Source organism: Gigantopelta aegis, chromosome 2 (genome assembly GCF_016097555.1).
Source record: "Gigantopelta aegis isolate Gae_Host chromosome 2, Gae_host_genome, whole genome shotgun sequence".
In the NCBI taxonomy this organism is placed as follows: Eukaryota; Metazoa; Mollusca; class Gastropoda; order Neomphalida; family Peltospiridae; genus Gigantopelta; species Gigantopelta aegis.
Window position 1 is genome coordinate 7,149,442 of NC_054700.1, and position 18,481 is coordinate 7,167,922.

The following is an 18,481-nucleotide window of genomic DNA, read 5'->3' on the forward strand; positions in this document are numbered from 1 at the left end:
GATCTAATACATGTATGTGGGGAACTATTGTAGAATTATATAATTTTTACTCTTTTAAAACAACAAAATTCAGGTGGGGGTGGGTGATTCCTAATTTGTTAATTGTAAATGCAAATATCTCTATTAACCTTTTATTTATCAGATTAAAGGAAAATTCCACAATCAATTGTTCCTGTAAATCTGATGCAAAGTAAAAATGTCCTCCAAATTTTAAAGATTAAATGGTGAGTCCCTCAATAGTAAATAAACTGGAGACAATAAAATACACAAAAGATACACTCATTAATACTGTATAGCCAGTTATGTTCATAACTTAATTACGGTATAACTGATGATAAAAATGTAAGCATTCTTAGGAAAAAATAATACTTGTTGAGGTTTGTTTCAAAGAAACACTTCAAAAAGGAAATAAAATATTGACTTTTGAGAATTGTAGCAATATAATAAATTAATACTTAGATTTCCTGAATCTTTTTGACCATTTTGGTGGATTCTTTTCCAGTAGTTCTGAACTTTTAAATCAACTTAAGTCTTAACACTTTCTATGTTTAATATTCTTGTACCATAAATTCAGCTTTATAAAAATAACATTGGTGATTACATTTTGGATAATTTGAAACTTTTTTTTATTAAGGATTCAGAAGATTTGTAACTGGCATCACAGTATTTTCTTCACTGAACCTTCATGAACATGAATGACTGCACAGTTTATGCTACAGGCACAAAAAGTAAAGAAAGGTATGCTTACCACGCTTTACATTGGATGTCTCTGCTGCAGTACAAAACAAAAAACAATTACATTAATATCATGTTAAAAACACTTCATACAATATTTAGCAATTAGAATGGCCATAAATGTTTTCTGAGTTTTTTTATTTTATTGTCAACACTATAATGATGCTATACTAAAAACTCTGCACAGACTGAGTCTGTTGAGTAACTGCAGTAAAGAAGAACAGTGGCAAACACTAAAATGTGAGTAGAAATTTGAGTCATTTGAGTGATTTAGAAGTAAAATGAGCTCTTTTCTGACCAGTAATCTCCAACTTCAGCTTAGTTTTCTAAGTATACAGATTCTGCTTCAGCATCTTTATACTCTTTACACTGCTTTACACTGGCATCAGAGGATTCCAGTAGTGGGGTGAACAAGCTGGGGGGGGGGGGGGGGGCATGGCATAACCTTTTGAGTTGGCCCCTGTCCCCCTGTTTCTGATAACAAACTTGCAGCAATGGAATTTGATGGTATAAACCTTTTTTCAACAGCAAGAGATGAACTGGTAGCATCTTGTAACCACTAGGTAATTATTTAAAACTATTCCATAAGTTCTATCATACTTGTAATCCAACAAGTTTATAAATGTAACTAAAGTGCTGAAATGAGGGAAAATAATGTGTATTGCTCATGCATATAAAGTGTAATAACACAAAGCTAAAACAAGAAAAGTTGATGATTGGAATACTATTAAAGATGATGAAAAAACAAATAAACAAAATGTTGTTTTAATTCTAAATGTTCACTTGTGTTTTTTGGCTGAGAATAAAATTGTAAGAACAAGATAATTTGTTAAAAATTTTGTATGATGTGGAATTTTGGTGTGGTAATAGAACTGGTAATGGATTCTCATAAATTAAATAACTGTAGTAGTCTGTTTTTCCCATTGCTAAACTTAATATGACAGATTATTAATTTTGAATTGTGGTTGGGGTTTTTGTAAGTTTATGGTACAGTAACTAAAAAACTACACTGAATTAAAACTAACTAAATTTAAGCCAAATTAAATATATTATCTTTCAAAATTTTGTAACATTCCAATTAGTGTATTTGACAGAATGTATCCAATGTCTAAATAGTTAATTTCCATTTTATCCATCACCATGATTCTGAATTAAAACGTTTGAGAATTTATCAAAGACATTTAAACCCTCTTTATGTACAAGATAGATTCTAATTATGAAATAAATTAAAATAATTAATAAAGACTTAAGGCTTGAATACATACATGTATTCTACAATTAATGAATTCATATGATAGTCAAAGTCAGGCATTATTAAAAACTAGGTTGAGTTACACATATATTATAATTAGTAATATAAATCTTTATTTCTTTATTTTCTCTCTTTTAGTTCCCAGTTGAGTATAAGGAACATGTTAAGTTAAAGGGCATGGCCATTGTAAGAGTAAAAGGATGATCGTGGTTGATTTTTTTTAAATTTCTATATATCATTAGTAGTTATTACCGGTCTCGGCAGACATAAAGCATAGTTCGCAGCCCGGTACCGGCTCCTACCCAAATAAGTTTTAATAACTCAGTGGGTAGGTGTAAAACCACTACACCCTAATCTCTCTCACTAACCACTAACCAACTAACAACTAACCCACTGTCCTGGACAGACAGGCCAGATAGGTGTGTGCCCAGGACAGCATGCTTGAACCTTAATTGGATATAAGCACAAAAATAAGTAAAAGGAAGAGAGAGAAAGTAGTTATTTAATGTAATAAAAAGAGAGAAAAAATTATAATACTTATGTCTCAATCAATGGATTGAAGTGAGGTACTAAATCACATAAGTATATTTTTTTAACCATAACTATATTCATTACTTAATAAAATGCAAATTTTGAGTATTGTGTGACAGCAGATATATGAATATGCTTAGAATATTGATGTAAGTGTGTAAGTTAAAAGAATTTCTGTGGTTAAAGATGAATTTCTAATATTTAATACTACACATGTATAAGCAATATTTGAATAAACAAAGCAGTGGCTTAAGCATATAGATGCAAATCAAAAAGTAAAATAATATTCCTACGTGTACATGTATAGTAAAAAGATTAATTTACATTCTAATTTGCTTTAAATTACAGTCAAATATTGCCCATTGTATTCTATGGGAAATATTTGACTGTTTAAAGCATTGGGCTGTATTTAAGTTCAATAAAACTTAAATTTAAGACTGGTTAATGAATGCAAATGGGAAAGAAAAACACATTTCTGTGGTTAAAAAAAAAGAAAGATGAATTTACATTTTAATATTTAATAATACTATGGGTAATTTTTGACTGATTAAAGCATTGGGATATATTTTATTTCCTTGTGAAAGAAAAAGAATTTCTATGGTTAAAAAAAGAGAGATGAATTTACATTTTAATTTTCAATACTGTGCGTATAAATATTAATGTATTATTGGTTAAAGCATTGGGTTGATTTGATTTTGAACAAATCAACTACCTATTTTCAATAAATCTTAAATTTAAGACTTGTTAATTGATGGAAATGGGGAGGGGGAAATTTCTATTGTTAAAAAAGACATGAATTTTAATATTCAATACTATGGGCATAAATATTAATGTTTTGTTGGTTAAAGCATTGGGTTGACTTGGTTTTGAACGATTCACCTACCGTTGAGGACGATCACTTTGAGACTGGCTATGTGGATATTAGAACTGCGACAAACGTAGGTTCCCGCATCGCTCATATTGCTCCGTCTAATCTCTAACATGCTATGTAACGTAAAGGTCTTTCGGTTTGGCAACTTTGAGATGGCGACCCTGCGATTACTGCGCAGTTTCAGGCCATCTTTAAACCAGTCGACATCTTCGGGGAGGTAGTCCTTGGCCACTGCAGTACAGTTCAGTTTTATTGACGTCCCTTTTTCCACGTATCGGGTCCCAGATAAACTGATTCCTGGAAATTGTAGAAAATTAACTTTACTATGAATTCTCAATATAACACGGATGTTTGCTGTTTTCATTAGGTTTTTTTTTATATAGAATTTGTTAGTTATTAAAGGTTCATTGATTTTTGTATAAGATTTTTGTGTGTGATTTTTTTTTTTTTTTTGGGATAGGAAATAAGTGGCTTTTTTAAAAATACATTCCCTTGGGGATTTCATGTTTAAATTAAGAGTACTTGATGTGTATTTCAGTCTGTCACATGATCCAGTAATTAACAAGTTTATTATTATGATGATGATGTTACAATGGATTCTGTAGAGACAAATAATTAGTTTTTCATTGATTTGTTATGCCTATAGTATTTCAATTATTAATTCTTACACTGTGTCAAAAGAAAGGGGATGTATGTTTAATCGGCTTCTACCAGCAAGACATTTTTTTTTAAATTGCTTTGTTTAATGGCACTACTATAGAAAATTGAATTATTAATCATCAGCTATTGAATGTCAAACTTACTGTAAATCTGACATATATATTTTTTTAGAGGAAACCTGCTACATTTTTTCCATTAGTAGCAAGGGATCTTTTATATGCACTTTCCCACAGACAGATCAGCACACACCATTGTGTTTGATATACCAGTCATTCATGGTTCACTGGGTTGGATGGGGAAAAAACAACAATCGGAAAAGGGGTCCACTGAGGTGATTAGATCCTATGATGCAAGCATCTCAGTCGAACACTCTACCAACTGAGTTAGACCGTGCCCCACCAGCAGTAGATATCACATATAACAGACATTTTCAGTTTAAGAATATTATAGAAAAGAAACCCACATGTTTTGTCACTGTATGTGATTATTATGCGAAAAGCAGTCCACTTTTTAGACTTAGTAGGTGAAATAGAACTTCACCAGCTAAAAAGATAATACAAAATAGCAGGGTTTTTTTCGAGAGATGTACGATTATCTTATCTGCAAGTTAGCTCATGATTCTGTCATATTTTAATACCATATAACGCTCAAAAATACATCTCAAATATCTTAACATTTCGCACACTACCCTGAACCCTCCCCTCATCCCATGTTATTACCAGCAGACCATAGTTTTCCTTAGCAGGACATATTTCTTTTGATGGTCAGGACGTAGCCCAGTGGGAAAACGCTCGCTTGATGCATGGTCTGTCTAGGATCGATCCCTATCGGTGGGCCTATTGGGCTATTTCTCGCTCTAGTCAGTGCACCACAACTGGTATGTCAAAGGCTGTGGTATGTGCTGTCCTGTCTGTGGGATGGTGCATATAAGATCCCTTGCTACTGATGGAGAAATGTAGCAGGTTTCATCTCTGACTGTCAATATGACCATATGTTAACCGATGATTAATAAATCAATTTGCTCTATAGTGGTGTTGTTAAAACAAAGTTTATTTTACTCTTTTTTTTTTGACCTGCTATATTAAAACCCCATAATAATAGGCCATATTTTACTTCTGTTTCGCCCTGTGACATTGTCCTCTATGTTTTAGTCGGGCCCATTAGGCAGTTTCTCGCTCCAGCCAATGCACCACGACTGTTAGGCCGTGGTATGTGCTATCCTGTCTATAGGATGGTGCATATCGAAAAGAGTAGTCCGCGAAGTGGTGACAGCAGGTTTTCTCTCTAAATATATGTGTGGTCCTTAACCATATGTCTGACGCCATATAACCGTAAATAAAATGTGTTGAGTGCATCGTTAAATAAAAACATTTCCTTCCTTCCTTGCTTCTCCATTTTAGTCTGTTGTCCGTGGTGTTGGTGACAGATTAATAATTAAACTACGATCCTGACTTTCCAGTCTTTGATTTAACAGTAGCACCATGGCACCGTGTCCAGTCAATTCTATTTTTACACTTTAATTATGTTTTACAGACAATTTATCATTACAAATTCATGGTGATATTAACCAGTATCCTTTCCCCTGTAATTACTTTATGAAACAAAATGTCACACTATTTTTCTGCCGTTTACAGAATTGTTTAAACATGTTTAATGAATTGATATTAAATGATCTGTAATCATTTGTCAGAGTAATCAAGTTTGAATTTCTGAATGCAGCTATCAATAACAATAGTAAAAATAAAAAAAATTAATAATAAATTCTTTATTTAGTGTTCAAGAATAACAGTTGACAAAAGCAATTAATGTATATTTAATTACATGCCTTTAGGCTTAGAGATTTTTTGTGTAAACAAAATAGATATATTTTTTTTCTTCTATTTAATTAAGAATGACTTGCTAACAAAAAAGTTATAAATTGGGAATTGTTATCAGGATCTTAGGGTGGGGGGAGTGTGTAATCTGTTTTATTATCATCTCTAAGTCGTTCAATATGAAGTGTAGTGAGTGCATATATGTAACATAAAATCGCTGTGTAAGTATTTGGGTACCGTATACGCAAATATTTTCGCAGCTAAAATAATTCGCGATCGGGCTTCCATCTTACATTTTCGCGAGGAATTATTTTTGCAACTGTGTAAAATAAAAATTACCCATATTTCATTTGCCATACTCTTTTCAATGACGATTTTACGCACACACTTGGACATGTTACCATGCTGTCAGCGAGACGTCAGTGTTGTATGTATGTCTGATAAGACATATTATCAATGGAACACGCACATGCGATACAGAAAATTGACAGAAAATTGAAAAACGCAAATATCAGAAGAAATAACTTTTAATTATTGCTGGTACCCACAAACTTCTATTCAAGGTTACAAAGAAAACAAACAAAACTGAGATTACGTAACAACAGACTTACACCCAAATGTGTGTCACTTCGATCAAATCCACGTGACCATGCAAGTTTACAGAACTACATGACCGTGTGGATAATTTGGCGGTAAAGTCAAAGTGCATACGAAACTCAGTATAAATTTAACAGGTACCTCTGACTGCTTGTCTTTTGTATCCATGAATTATACCATTATACCAAATCGGAAATAAGTTTGCGTGTAATTAAATTCGCGGTGCTGTCAACATGTTCGTGATTTTCGCGGTATATTTTATTCGCGAAAATTTTTGTGTATACGGTATGTACATTTTTATTCATCTAAAAAGTGCAATATTACAAAGTTTCTGTGGTGTGCATTAAAACCAAAAATATATACTGAACAAAATGAATGAAGGGCCAGTAGACATTTGAGTAATTCCTTGCTAATGTCATGTTATCTTATTAACTTTTGTATCATAGATGAATTCACTTTAGTGTTTTAGTAAACTTTGACCCATGATACATGCAAACATCTTGCACAAATGTTTTGAGGGTCGGTTTATGAAAACTTTCAAAATACGAATTGGGCTAGCATTTATTACATACCTATTCAATCTTACTATGGTGATAAAGACATTTTGAAACTCTGATAAATGTGCATCTGGGCTAGCATTTATTACATACCTATTCAATCTTACTATGGTGATAAAGACATTTTGAAACTATTTGATAAATGTGCAATCTGGACCGGAACTTTTAAATGGGGAATTCCCTGTTTATTTTTACTGCAGTTAGCGCCTTTTATTTCTTAACATCATAATTTTATATGATTTACAAATTACATCACATCATATTTGAAACATTACACAAGGCTGCCGCAGAGTATGATTCTTAATGTTAAGTAAATCCATGAAAGAAGTTTTAATCATATATTTAATAAAGTGTTGTTATGACATTAAATTAAAAACCGTTTTTTGTGAAACAAAAAAAGATATGTAATAAATACAGAACTTCACATATGTTGTTTTCACATCCTATTTGTAGCACTCATTCATTTTACAAAAACATACCATGGTATATATTATTGCTGCACAAAATAAAATGATGCAATAAATAGGAATTTAAGCGAAAAAATAACGTTTGTGAAGTTCTGTGTATTTATTACACGTTGGTTTGAAACAATATTTGTCATTTTGTTGACTAAATTGTTTAAATCATCAAGTTTAAGAATATGCAACAATGTCAACACCTTACAATGTAAATAATTATGTCAAAAATATCTACTGACCCTTACTGAATGTTCTTGTGTGTATGATAAAATTGCAATCAGTAATAACTGGCAGACAGTGAAAAGGCTAAATGCATGCACACGAAGTAAAGAATTTGTTTTCTTGAATTTCATTAAAAATTGCAGTCGGATATCCCATTCTGCCTCAATATTAAATATAACTGCTTTTATGTGTCGATGCATGTAGTATGTTTTGTTAAAAAAACAGACAAACTGTAATTATGATTACAAAACATGATTTGTAGAAAGGACATAGTATTGTATACAAAGGATTCTGATTTACTTGACTAATAAATTTAAATGTATGTCCTTTTATAGATATTTTTAGATACTAGAGTCAAGAAAAATCCTCAGGCGAGAGTCATGTGTTGATTTTGTTTGCACATCATGAATAATAGAAACACTTAAATTAAGAAGCGAAAACCAGAAATAATTGTACTTGTAGTGCAACAGGCCTATAGGAACAGTTAAAGTTTGTTTTGTTTAACGACACCACTGGAGCACATTTATTAATTATAATCTAGAATGCACTAGAAAAACAAAGTCTACATGTGCACTGTTTGTCAAATATACACTTGCCTGTTTTTGCAGTTTCACCCGTTTCTGAAAATAAAATTAAAAAAATAAAATAAAATAGTATTAATCTATTTTAGCATTGCAGAGAGTTGCTGTTCTGATTAGCAGAATACTGTTGTAAAATATGTTACTTATAGGTAGACAATAACATACTTTTATCCATTTGATATTACACAGATTTTATTTACTTCATAAATTCCCCCAAAATAAAAACGCAATTTATATAACTACAACATAAATTAATATTAAATAGAGCAAACTATCCTTATTACTTCTGTAATCCATTACTGTGAAAATACTTCTGTTCATGTGTAATTTGTGGACTAGAGCAGTAAACAAATTTAAGAACACAACAACAAAAATATATACATATAATACAAATTTATAATATATGTACTACCTTTTCAAACCTCAATTTAAGTACCCAACAAAATGTGGGTTTTTTGCAAAACGACAAAACTTTTAGTCCAAAGAAATAATTCATGCCTATGGCATTGAGAGTAATGTAGTGAATAGTCTCTGCATTCATACCTATATGACATTTAATGTATTATATGGGTAATCTCTGCATTCATACCTATGACATAGAGGTGTAATATACCAGATAGTCTACATTCATACCTAGATAGTATCTTCATTCATACATGTACTTATAACATTGAGTATCATATAGAAGATAGTCTCTACATTTATGCCTGGATAGTTTCTACATTCATACATGTACTTATAACATTGAGTATCATATAGAAGATAGTCTCTACATTTATGCCTAGATAGTTTCTACATTCATACAGGTACTTATAACATTGAGTATCATATAGAAGATAGTCTCTACATTTATGCCTAGATAGTTTCTACATTCATACATGTACTTATAACATTGAGTATCATATAGAAGATAGTCTCTACATTTATGCCTAGATAGTTTCTACATTCATACCTATGACATTGATGCAATATAATGGATAGTCTCTACATTCATACCTATGATATTGAGTACCAGGTATGATATATGGATAGTCGCTACATTTATACCTAGATATAGTCTGTACATTCATACTTATGACACTGAGTGTAATATAGCAGATAGTCTCCACATTCATACCTATGACATTGAGTGTGATATAGCGGACTATATCTTCTTTTGCACTGATCTGACACTCGTAAACCCCGGCATGCTTCATCTGTACATCTCGGATATGTAGGTTCCACTCGGGGCTGGCTAGCTGGGTCCGTGGGCGTCTCAGGTAAAACCGACTGTCTGGCACAAACACATATTCACCAATAGTTATCGGATGAGCTTGGGTCACCTTTTTCCATATGACCTGCAAGATGGAAAATTTGGTAACAATGCATACATAATGTATGTTCAATTTTGCTACAATTTGGTAGAAAGTGTATTTGTGACTTTACAATTTTTTTTGCACCAAATCTTTCATAGTACATGTACCTTATGCAGGATGACCAAACCTTGCATGCAAGTACAAGTTGTGATGGCAGTGTATCATGTAACATTATTTAGGTCACTACCACCTACTTTTCATGGTTCTAGATTATGAACATCATATCAAAGACTTGTTAAGTCTTTGAAGAGTTCAAGACAGTTTATTGTCCCAGAATTTAACATTACATACATAAATAGTTTTGCTGCAAATTTAAATGTTTTGCCATGCTACAAAAGTGTTCCTTTATAAAACAAAGAAAGAAAAAGAAAAAACTTTAATCAGAGTGTACCTTCTTCAATAGCAGCAGTATCATCAGTAGTTGGTCCAAAACTGTCAATTCATCCCATATTATAATCCAGTCATACATGTAACACATTACAGTCGTACATGTAACACATTACAGTCGTACATGTAACACATTACAGTCGTACATGTAACACATTACAGTCATACTTGTAACACATTAATTTGTGTGCTTCTTTATGATCAAGGGCGGGATGTAGCCCAGTAGTAAAGCATTCGCTTGGTGCACAGTTGGTCTAGGATTTATCCCCGTTGGTCTGGGTTTTTTCGTCCAAGCCAGTGCATCATGACTGGTATACAAAAGGCTGTGGTATGTGCTATCCTGTCTACAGGATGGTGCATATAAAAGATTCTTGTTGTTAATAAAAAAGAATAGCCCATGAAGTGGTGACAGTGGGTTTCCTCTCAATAACTGTGTGATCCTTAACCATACAAGTACATTGTATGTCCGACACCATATAACCGTAAGTAAAATGTGTCGAGTGCATCATTAAATAAAACATTTCTTTCCTTCATTTATGATCAAACTCATGATGGGCATATTATATACCTTAATTATTAGAGATTCTCATGTTTCATGTATGATACTTACAGACTTTGGTCCGAGGTTTTCCACGGCACATGGTAGTACCGCTTCGTCCCCACGTTTGATCGTGATGTTGGCTGGCGTGTCGAGAAATCCAGGCAACATGTATCTGAGTGGACGTGTTCCAGCAGCTGAAAGGAAAACAATAAAATCATTTTAAAAATTATTTCAAAATTTATATGTTTTATCCAAATATGCTTACTTCCAGTTGTGGCTACATAAATTTAAGGTAGGAAGCAATTAATTTCACTTTGAATTCACTTTGAACCCATACAGACCTGTCAACCCTCCCGGATTCCGCGGGAGTCTCCCGGTATTTGATCAAATCTCCTAGCCCCTGTGCGGGAGACAGTTTCTCCTGTTAAATGACATTTTTGTAAGCATAAAAAAAAATCGATCCTCTTTTGTCAAAATAACAGAAGGGAAGTAACTCTGCCTTTTTGTCTCATTCGGAAAATGTCGACTACTTTCGGTTTCTGAGAATGTAACAGGCCGAATTGTCCCGACTGTTTAACCTTTGCCGAAGTGAGAATTGTGGGATGGCCTATTTATATTGTTAAAAAAGCACATAGAGTTTATAAAATGACGCGTTATTATAATGTTTGTTGTCATTGTAATGGCTACGAAGCGTGTTGCCGCTAATTCAACAGGCTGTGTATTGACATTCAGTGTTGCCATATAAAAAAAAAAACTATCCAATTTTGTTCTAATAACACCTCTGAATTGTAAAATGTCTTCCCACTGGATTACATAATGCAATTGAACTATGACGAATCTGAACTGCCAGACTCCGAGTTGACAGCGATACACACGATGCATGTTAAAATCACATGTCACAGCAAGACAACGAAAAGACCAATTAGCTGTATAAACATACTTGTGTCAGTTAATTTTGTATGTTTGTGCGGTAAAATGTTGGTTATAAGGGTACACTTCAAGAAATTATTTTTGTACAATTAAAAAATGTTGTGTTTGACATTGACATAAAGTTACTCACGGAAATGGGTATAATTCCGGTATATTTCACACATTGTCCGTAATGAGGTTTTACTTATGATTAATGAAAATACAATGTTTATTGCATCATTATAATGATTTTAAATAAGTACCACGCCACCGTTCCTCATTATAGTAAAAACTTAATATTAATTTATAAGATTTATATAAATTTGTCTTTGGTACTTAGGTACACTAACCACAAATGATATGTAACGCAACCTGCAAGGCTGTAAGTGTAATACCGTAAATGTACTAATTAAAATTTTTATTTCTTGTTCATGTTCTTAACATTTTTGGATAAAAAAATTTTTTTTTTAAATATGTATTAAATCATAATAATATTTAAACTTAAAAAAAAAAAAATTAATAATATTTTTATTTTAGTTTTTAATGCCAAGATCTAAGGTTAAGAAGTATATATGACATTATAAAGTATTCATATAACTTATTGTAATAATGTTTTTTTTAAATCTCCTGCTTTTTCAACACACACCTCCTGCTTTCTCTTGACTAAAGGTTGACAGGTCTGCCCATAGTCCAGGAGCCAGGACCAGCTAAAAATGTTTGAGCACAACACCCACTACACAGTTGGTTTGTCACTTTACCCTGTAGTACCTCATTGCATACATTTATAATACTTGAACACCTGCATTTAAGAAAAACAGTCTTTGTAAATTTGTTCCTTAGAGTTTAGACACACGACTAACACAACTTTACCAGCCTCGGTGACGTCGTGGTTAGGCCATCGGTCTACATACATGTAGGTACTGGGTTCGGATCCCAGTCGAGGCATGGGATTTTTAATCCAGATACTGACTCCAAACCCTGAGTGAGTGCTCCACTTGCACCGACCAGTGATCCATAACTGGTTCAACAAAGGCCATGGTTTGTGCTATCCTGCCTGTGGGAAGTGCAAATAAAAGATCCCTTGCTGCCTGTCATAAAAGAGTAGCCTATGTGGCGACAGCAGGTTTCCTCTAAAAAAACAGTGTTAGAATGACCATATGTTTGATGTCCAATAGCCGATGATAAGATAAAAATCAATGTGCTCTAGTGGTGTCGTTAAATAAAAGAAACTTTACTTTACTAACACAACTTTGACACTGGTCATGGCAAGCCATACGAATTGTATGAATGTGAAATCATTAGGGATTTGTGTCTAGACTGTAAACGTTTATACAAGCATAGGCCAAGAATGTCAGTCAAATAATTTAAGTTGATCGGTGCGAAATTCTGTTTTCAGGGCTTGCATTTGCATGGTGTGTTGACATACACACAAATCAAGTCAACCAATATATATGTGATATTAACCAGTAATTGTCTCTATATACCAACAAGTCCAGTGGTCACCCGATTAGCATCGGAACTTACTGAAGGATTAGTTTCACTAACACCACCATAATAATGACTTTGTGGACAGAAGGCCGTATTTTTAGACATACATGTACAACTGCTGCAGGAATTTTATTCCTTAATTTTGAAACGGACAGGCCACTGCCGTCCTACGGTATCAGCTGTGTAGAGTGCTTTATTGAATTTATATGCTGTGACTATGGGGCACGGAATATTGATGATATTTAACACTGTGGTGGTTGATCTCGAGATACTTCATGGTCCGGGATCATTTATCATGATAGCCCAGCTCTCTGATTTCACACTTCTGTGAACTCGTACAGAAAGCACATTGAGTCGATAGTTTTCTCTTTAGATGGCCAATTTCATGTGGGATTTGAAAATCTTTGTCTTCTGTCACATGAGAAATATGTCTTGACCCTATGCAATCGACAGGTGTATGCATCTGTAAAATGATGTGCTTGTGCACAAATAAAATCATTTATTATCCACTGCATGGTTCCACTACATTTTCCCGTTAGCAATGTGGGATCTTTTATATGCACTTTACCACAGACAGTACAGCACATACCACACTTTATACCAGTTGTGACCATGCAGGGCATTGTTTGAGAAGAAAGAAAGAAAGAAATGTTTTATTTAACGACGCACTCAACACATTTTATTTACGGTTATATGGCATCAGGCATATGGTTAAAGACCACACAGATTTTGAGAGGAAACCCACTGTCGCCACTTCATGGGCTGCTCTTTCCGATTAGGAGCAAGGGATCATTTATTTGCGCTTCCCACAGGCAGGATAGCACAAACCATGGCCTTTGTTGAACCAGTTATGGATCACTGGTCGGTGCAAGTGGTTTACACCTACCCATTAAGCCTTGTGGAGCACTCACTCAGGGTTTGGAGTCGGTATCTGGATTAAAAATTCCATGCCTCGACTGGGATCCGATTTTGAAAAATAGATTGTATTTAATTTAATTGCTGAAAAATTAACTTTATTTAGATGTCATGTAGAGGTCTCAGCTTTTTAAAGATCACTTCAGGTTTTATTTGGAAATGGCTGATCGACAGTCTGCCTATGGGAGTAATAAAGTTTAAGTTTGTGTTCTTTAACAACACCACTAGAGCACATTGAGTTATTAATCATTGAGTATTGGATGCAAAATATTTGTTAATTCTGACATTAGTATCAGAGAGGAAACGCTACATTTTTACATTAATAGATAGCAAGGGCTCTTTTATATGCACCATCCCACAGACAGGAATGAGAAATGGCCCAATGAGCCCACCAAAAGGGATCGATTCTAGATCAACCATGCATGAAATGAACACTTTACCATTGGGCTGTATCCTGGCCCTTGGGAGTATTAGGGTACAGATAGACTTTGTCATGATATGTCTGGTCCCATTAGGCATGTGAAGCCTTATCGTGATAACTAGAGATTGATCTGCAATGAACTATCACTTGAGCATCATCTAGTGGTCAAACATCAAAATGAAAAATGCTGGTTCTTATGTCTGATGATGCATATATTCAGGGGCTGATCAAGAAAATATTTGGGGGGGGGGGGGGGACTATAGGCCAAAAAGGGCATGTGAACCAACTCGTCAAAAGAGCAAGTGAAAAAAAAGAGACTCTTTAATGTATTTAGGGTAGATGGGTCCCCTGGTTGTCCTCCTCTAAGACTCTTTGTTAGACTTGTGAAATGTTTGACATGCAGTTGTCAGTGATTAATAAACCAAGGTGCTCTAGTGGCGTCATTAAGCAAAATAAACTTTTAAATGTTTATTGTCATTACTTGATGGACTTACAGACATGAATATATCTCTTCCATTTTGCATGGACCACTTAAATTTACATTACATGAATAAAAGAAAGAAACGCATCTGCACCAAGTAAAAATATAGCCACCAACTGATTTACATTCTATTCCATATTATACCAAATATCAGAACAGAACATTAAGGAAGGGAATGGTTTATTTAATGACGCACTCAACACATTTTATTTACGGTTATATGACGTCAGACATATGGTTACGGATCATACAGATATTGAGGGAGGAAACCTGCTGTCACCACTTCAGGACCACACACAGATATTGAGAAAGGGCTACTCTTTTCTATTAGCAGCAAGGGATCTTTTATATGCACCATCCCAAAGACAGGATAGTACATACCATGGCCTTTGTTACACCAGTTGTGGAGCACTGGCTGGAATGAGAAATAGTCCAACGGGGCCACCGACAGGGATTGATCCTAAACCAACCATGCATCAAGCGAGTGCTTTACCAATGGGCTACATCCCACCTCCAGAACCAGAACCAGAACAGAACAAATGCAATAACAGTACACCATGAATAGGACACAACACAAGATGTCATCAATACAACTGCATTATATACGTGTCCACACATACCACCCTGCAAAAAAACTAATTTAAATTAATAAAATCTCTAACTTGTACTTTTTTCTTTTTTTTAACTTGCCTAACTTATGTCATCAAATACTGGAATTCTATAGAGTTTTTGGATTTAATTCGGGCAGCACTGGGCAATAAATCTAATGGAAATTAAGTCCTTATTTCTCTGGTGTACTAGGAAATTACCAGAGATTTGTGTGCTAGCAAACCTGCATCCTATACAGAAACTCGTTAAATAAGTCCGTGACAGCCTGATTAATCTGTGACATTATCGCAGTGGAGGTCCAACAACTTCCTCAGACATTATCGGTGTTTGCCAAATAGTTTGACACTTATTTTGTATGTCAAAGTAAAGTGGAAAGAGAAATCACTTGCCATGCTTCCCTGCTTTATTTATAAACGTGCATGTTCCTTTTTGATTGGCAGTTAAAAGCAAAGTTAGGAATTATCCATTGATTTAAAATTGTGCTGAGTTGACAGATAGGAAATAAAATAATGTTCTTGTAAAATTACTTCTGGAAATTAATCATTAGAGCACTGGGTTAGCGGGTCAATTATAGTTTTCTGTTTTATTGTCGCACCTCTTTTTATCCACCACCATGTTATAGCACGGGGTTAGTGGGTCAATTATAGTTTTCTGTTTTATTGTCACCTCTCTTTTTATCTACCACCATGTTATAGCACGGGGTTGGCGGGTCAATTATAGTTTTCTGTTTTATTGTCACACCTCTTTTTATCCACCACCATGTTATAGCACGGGGTTAGCTTGTCACACCTCTTTTTATCCACCACCATGTTATAGCACGGGGTTAGCTTGTCACACCTCTTTTCATCCACAACCATGTTATAGCACGGGGTTAGAGGGTCAATTATAGTTTTCTGTTTTATTGTCACACCTCTTTTCATCCACCACCATGTTATATATTTTCCTGTTGCACTAAACTATGACTAACAGACAGTGTGGTTCCCCTGTGCCCAATGTGAGTAGCCCTCTTCCCCACAATATGACTTGCCATTGGACTATTTCTCACTCCAGCCAGTGCACCACGACTAGTATATCAAAGACTGTGGTATGTGTTATCCTGTCTGTGGGATGTTGTATATAAAAGATCCCTTGCTGCTAATCGAAAAGAGTAGCCCTTTCTCAATATCTGTGTGTGGTCCTTAACCATATGTCTGATGCCGTATAACCGTAAATAAAATGTGTTGAGTGTGTCATTAAATAAAACATTTCCTTTCCTAGTATGACTTGCATGTACTTGGTAAGTCCATACTCAATGGTTTACTATCTTTTCTTTTTGTCTGGTGGTGTGCTTTTCTTCAGAGCATTATTTCATGTGGACAATTGTTCTGTTTGCAGGTTGGTTACACAAATTTAAATCTATATGAACAGAAAATCAGTTATGTTGTGAACTGCAACAGTGTAACATTAACAGTTACACAATTTTAACAAATATAATATTTGGACTCATTTTGGATATTAAAAAAATGCTAAAGAATTCTAATCTGTAAATACTCTATTATTATAAATATGTTTTGATTGATGAAAATTATATCATGACTAAAAAACCCAGACATTCATAACAGCATGAACATTAATTTTGCACTACTTTTGGCAGTGCTTAAAAAACTAAATAGTTAATATTGCATGTATAGCTTTAGATCACATCGAATGGTTTTCTTGTTTAAAATTAATAAAATAAATTTTAATGCTGAATTGGTAAATGTTAATGTTTACTGACATTCTTTCGGGTTTTTTAATGCAGACATTTTTTAAGTTTGTTGTAAAAATATGAGAATTCCCTCATTCGGCTACTATGCTGAGTATTTATTTCACCAGTAAACAGTTTGATTGTATATTGATGTAATAGTTATAAACTAGGAAATATAAAAATTAAACATGTTTGACATTTATGAAAGTGATTTCATTACTACTTGTAGCGGGGAATTTTTATGGGGAGTATTTTGTTTGTTTTTAAAAATAACCGCCATGAATATTTAACACAGCGACAAAGACATTTTTTTGTTTTGGGACATTACAAACATGGATAATGATGATGAGATAAATGGTGAAGCCGCAGTATTTCCATTTCAGTATGGGACTACTTGACAGGTCCGTGCTCCACGCTTGCTGTCAGTTGAGCCATCTTGGGAACACGGAACCTGCAGTGCATGCCGGGTAATCATCCCCTATGTGGGGTCATACACTCAGGTGAGACACCCATAATCACATCCATTAAGTGGGTGAAACTCTGTGTATGGGCCTTGCCCATTGAGCCTAGTGGTGCACTCACTCTGGGCTGAAGCCAGTACTGGCATGAAAAATCCCCCATTGCCTCAGGTGGGATACGAACCCGGTACCTACCAGCATAAATTCCAATGGCATAACCACTACACCACCGAGGCTGGTTTTGTTGTAGTGGTTATCTGATATTGTGGTTTCAATAATTATTCTATAAGTACCGTTTGTATTGTGGGAAATAATTGTTGAGAGACACTGAATCACATTCTAATCAGGCAGCAATTCCCAGTATTGAGGTCTTCACGGTTACGCAAAACACAACTCACTGTATGTCTGAACAGTAGTCTGACAGACAGCTTCGATTAATGGCAGTCGATTAATGGAATTCCTTTAAAAAAGTGAATTGACTTTTTTGCAACTTAGTGGATAATATGTCTTAATGCACTCTGCGTGCCAGCATACAAACCGTAGTTCTTCAGCAACTTTGCAGTCCTTCATAACAAATTGAAAATGACTGTAGTTAAAGCTTTTTAAAAGGATTTTTTCATCTTGGGGATATTGCATTTAGATTCACGTGGTATGGCTTCAGTCAATATTTATACAGTGGTTAAGCAAAACAGACTCTAGTTTAATACCATATCTTTTTTTTCTTTCACATTTCTTGAGACAGCCACTAACGACTGCCCTTGACAACAGTGTCTTATTTGATTTAGATTCCTAACAGTGGGATGTACGTGTTTGAAACTCGCTGAGATAGCACAGGCCTCAGGAGCGGTAGATCATAGGATCAAATCCCTTGGTGGACTCACCAGGATATATAGATTTCTCATTTTAATCAGTA

At 34.3% G+C, this 18,481-nt stretch overlaps 1 protein-coding gene and 1 long non-coding RNA gene across 5 annotated transcripts in view; one reads left to right on the forward strand and one right to left on the reverse strand.

Moving 5' to 3' along the window:
- The window catches only part of LOC121380687, a 247,045-nt gene extending 236,255 nt beyond the window's left edge, over nt 1–10,790 (forward strand). For all 3 annotated transcript variants that reach the window (XR_005958992.1, XR_005958991.1, XR_005958993.1), the window contains exons 2-3: nt 635–738; nt 10,633–10,790. This is a non-coding gene — a long non-coding RNA (uncharacterized LOC121380687). The remainder of the gene's footprint in view (nt 1–634; nt 739–10,632) is intronic.
- Nucleotides 1–18,481, reverse strand: part of LOC121380668 (lachesin-like) — a 178,768-nt gene that overhangs the window by 16,512 nt on the left and 143,775 nt on the right. For both annotated transcript variants that reach the window (XM_041509612.1, XM_041509603.1), the window contains exons 3-7: nt 10,631–10,755; nt 9,396–9,615; nt 8,294–8,317; nt 3,402–3,686; nt 749–772 (exon numbers count right to left, since the gene is read on the reverse strand). In XM_041509612.1, the coding sequence (XP_041365546.1) occupies nt 749–772; nt 3,402–3,686; nt 8,294–8,317; nt 9,396–9,615; nt 10,631–10,755 (678 nt within the window). The remainder of the gene's footprint in view (nt 1–748; nt 773–3,401; nt 3,687–8,293; nt 8,318–9,395; nt 9,616–10,630; nt 10,756–18,481) is intronic.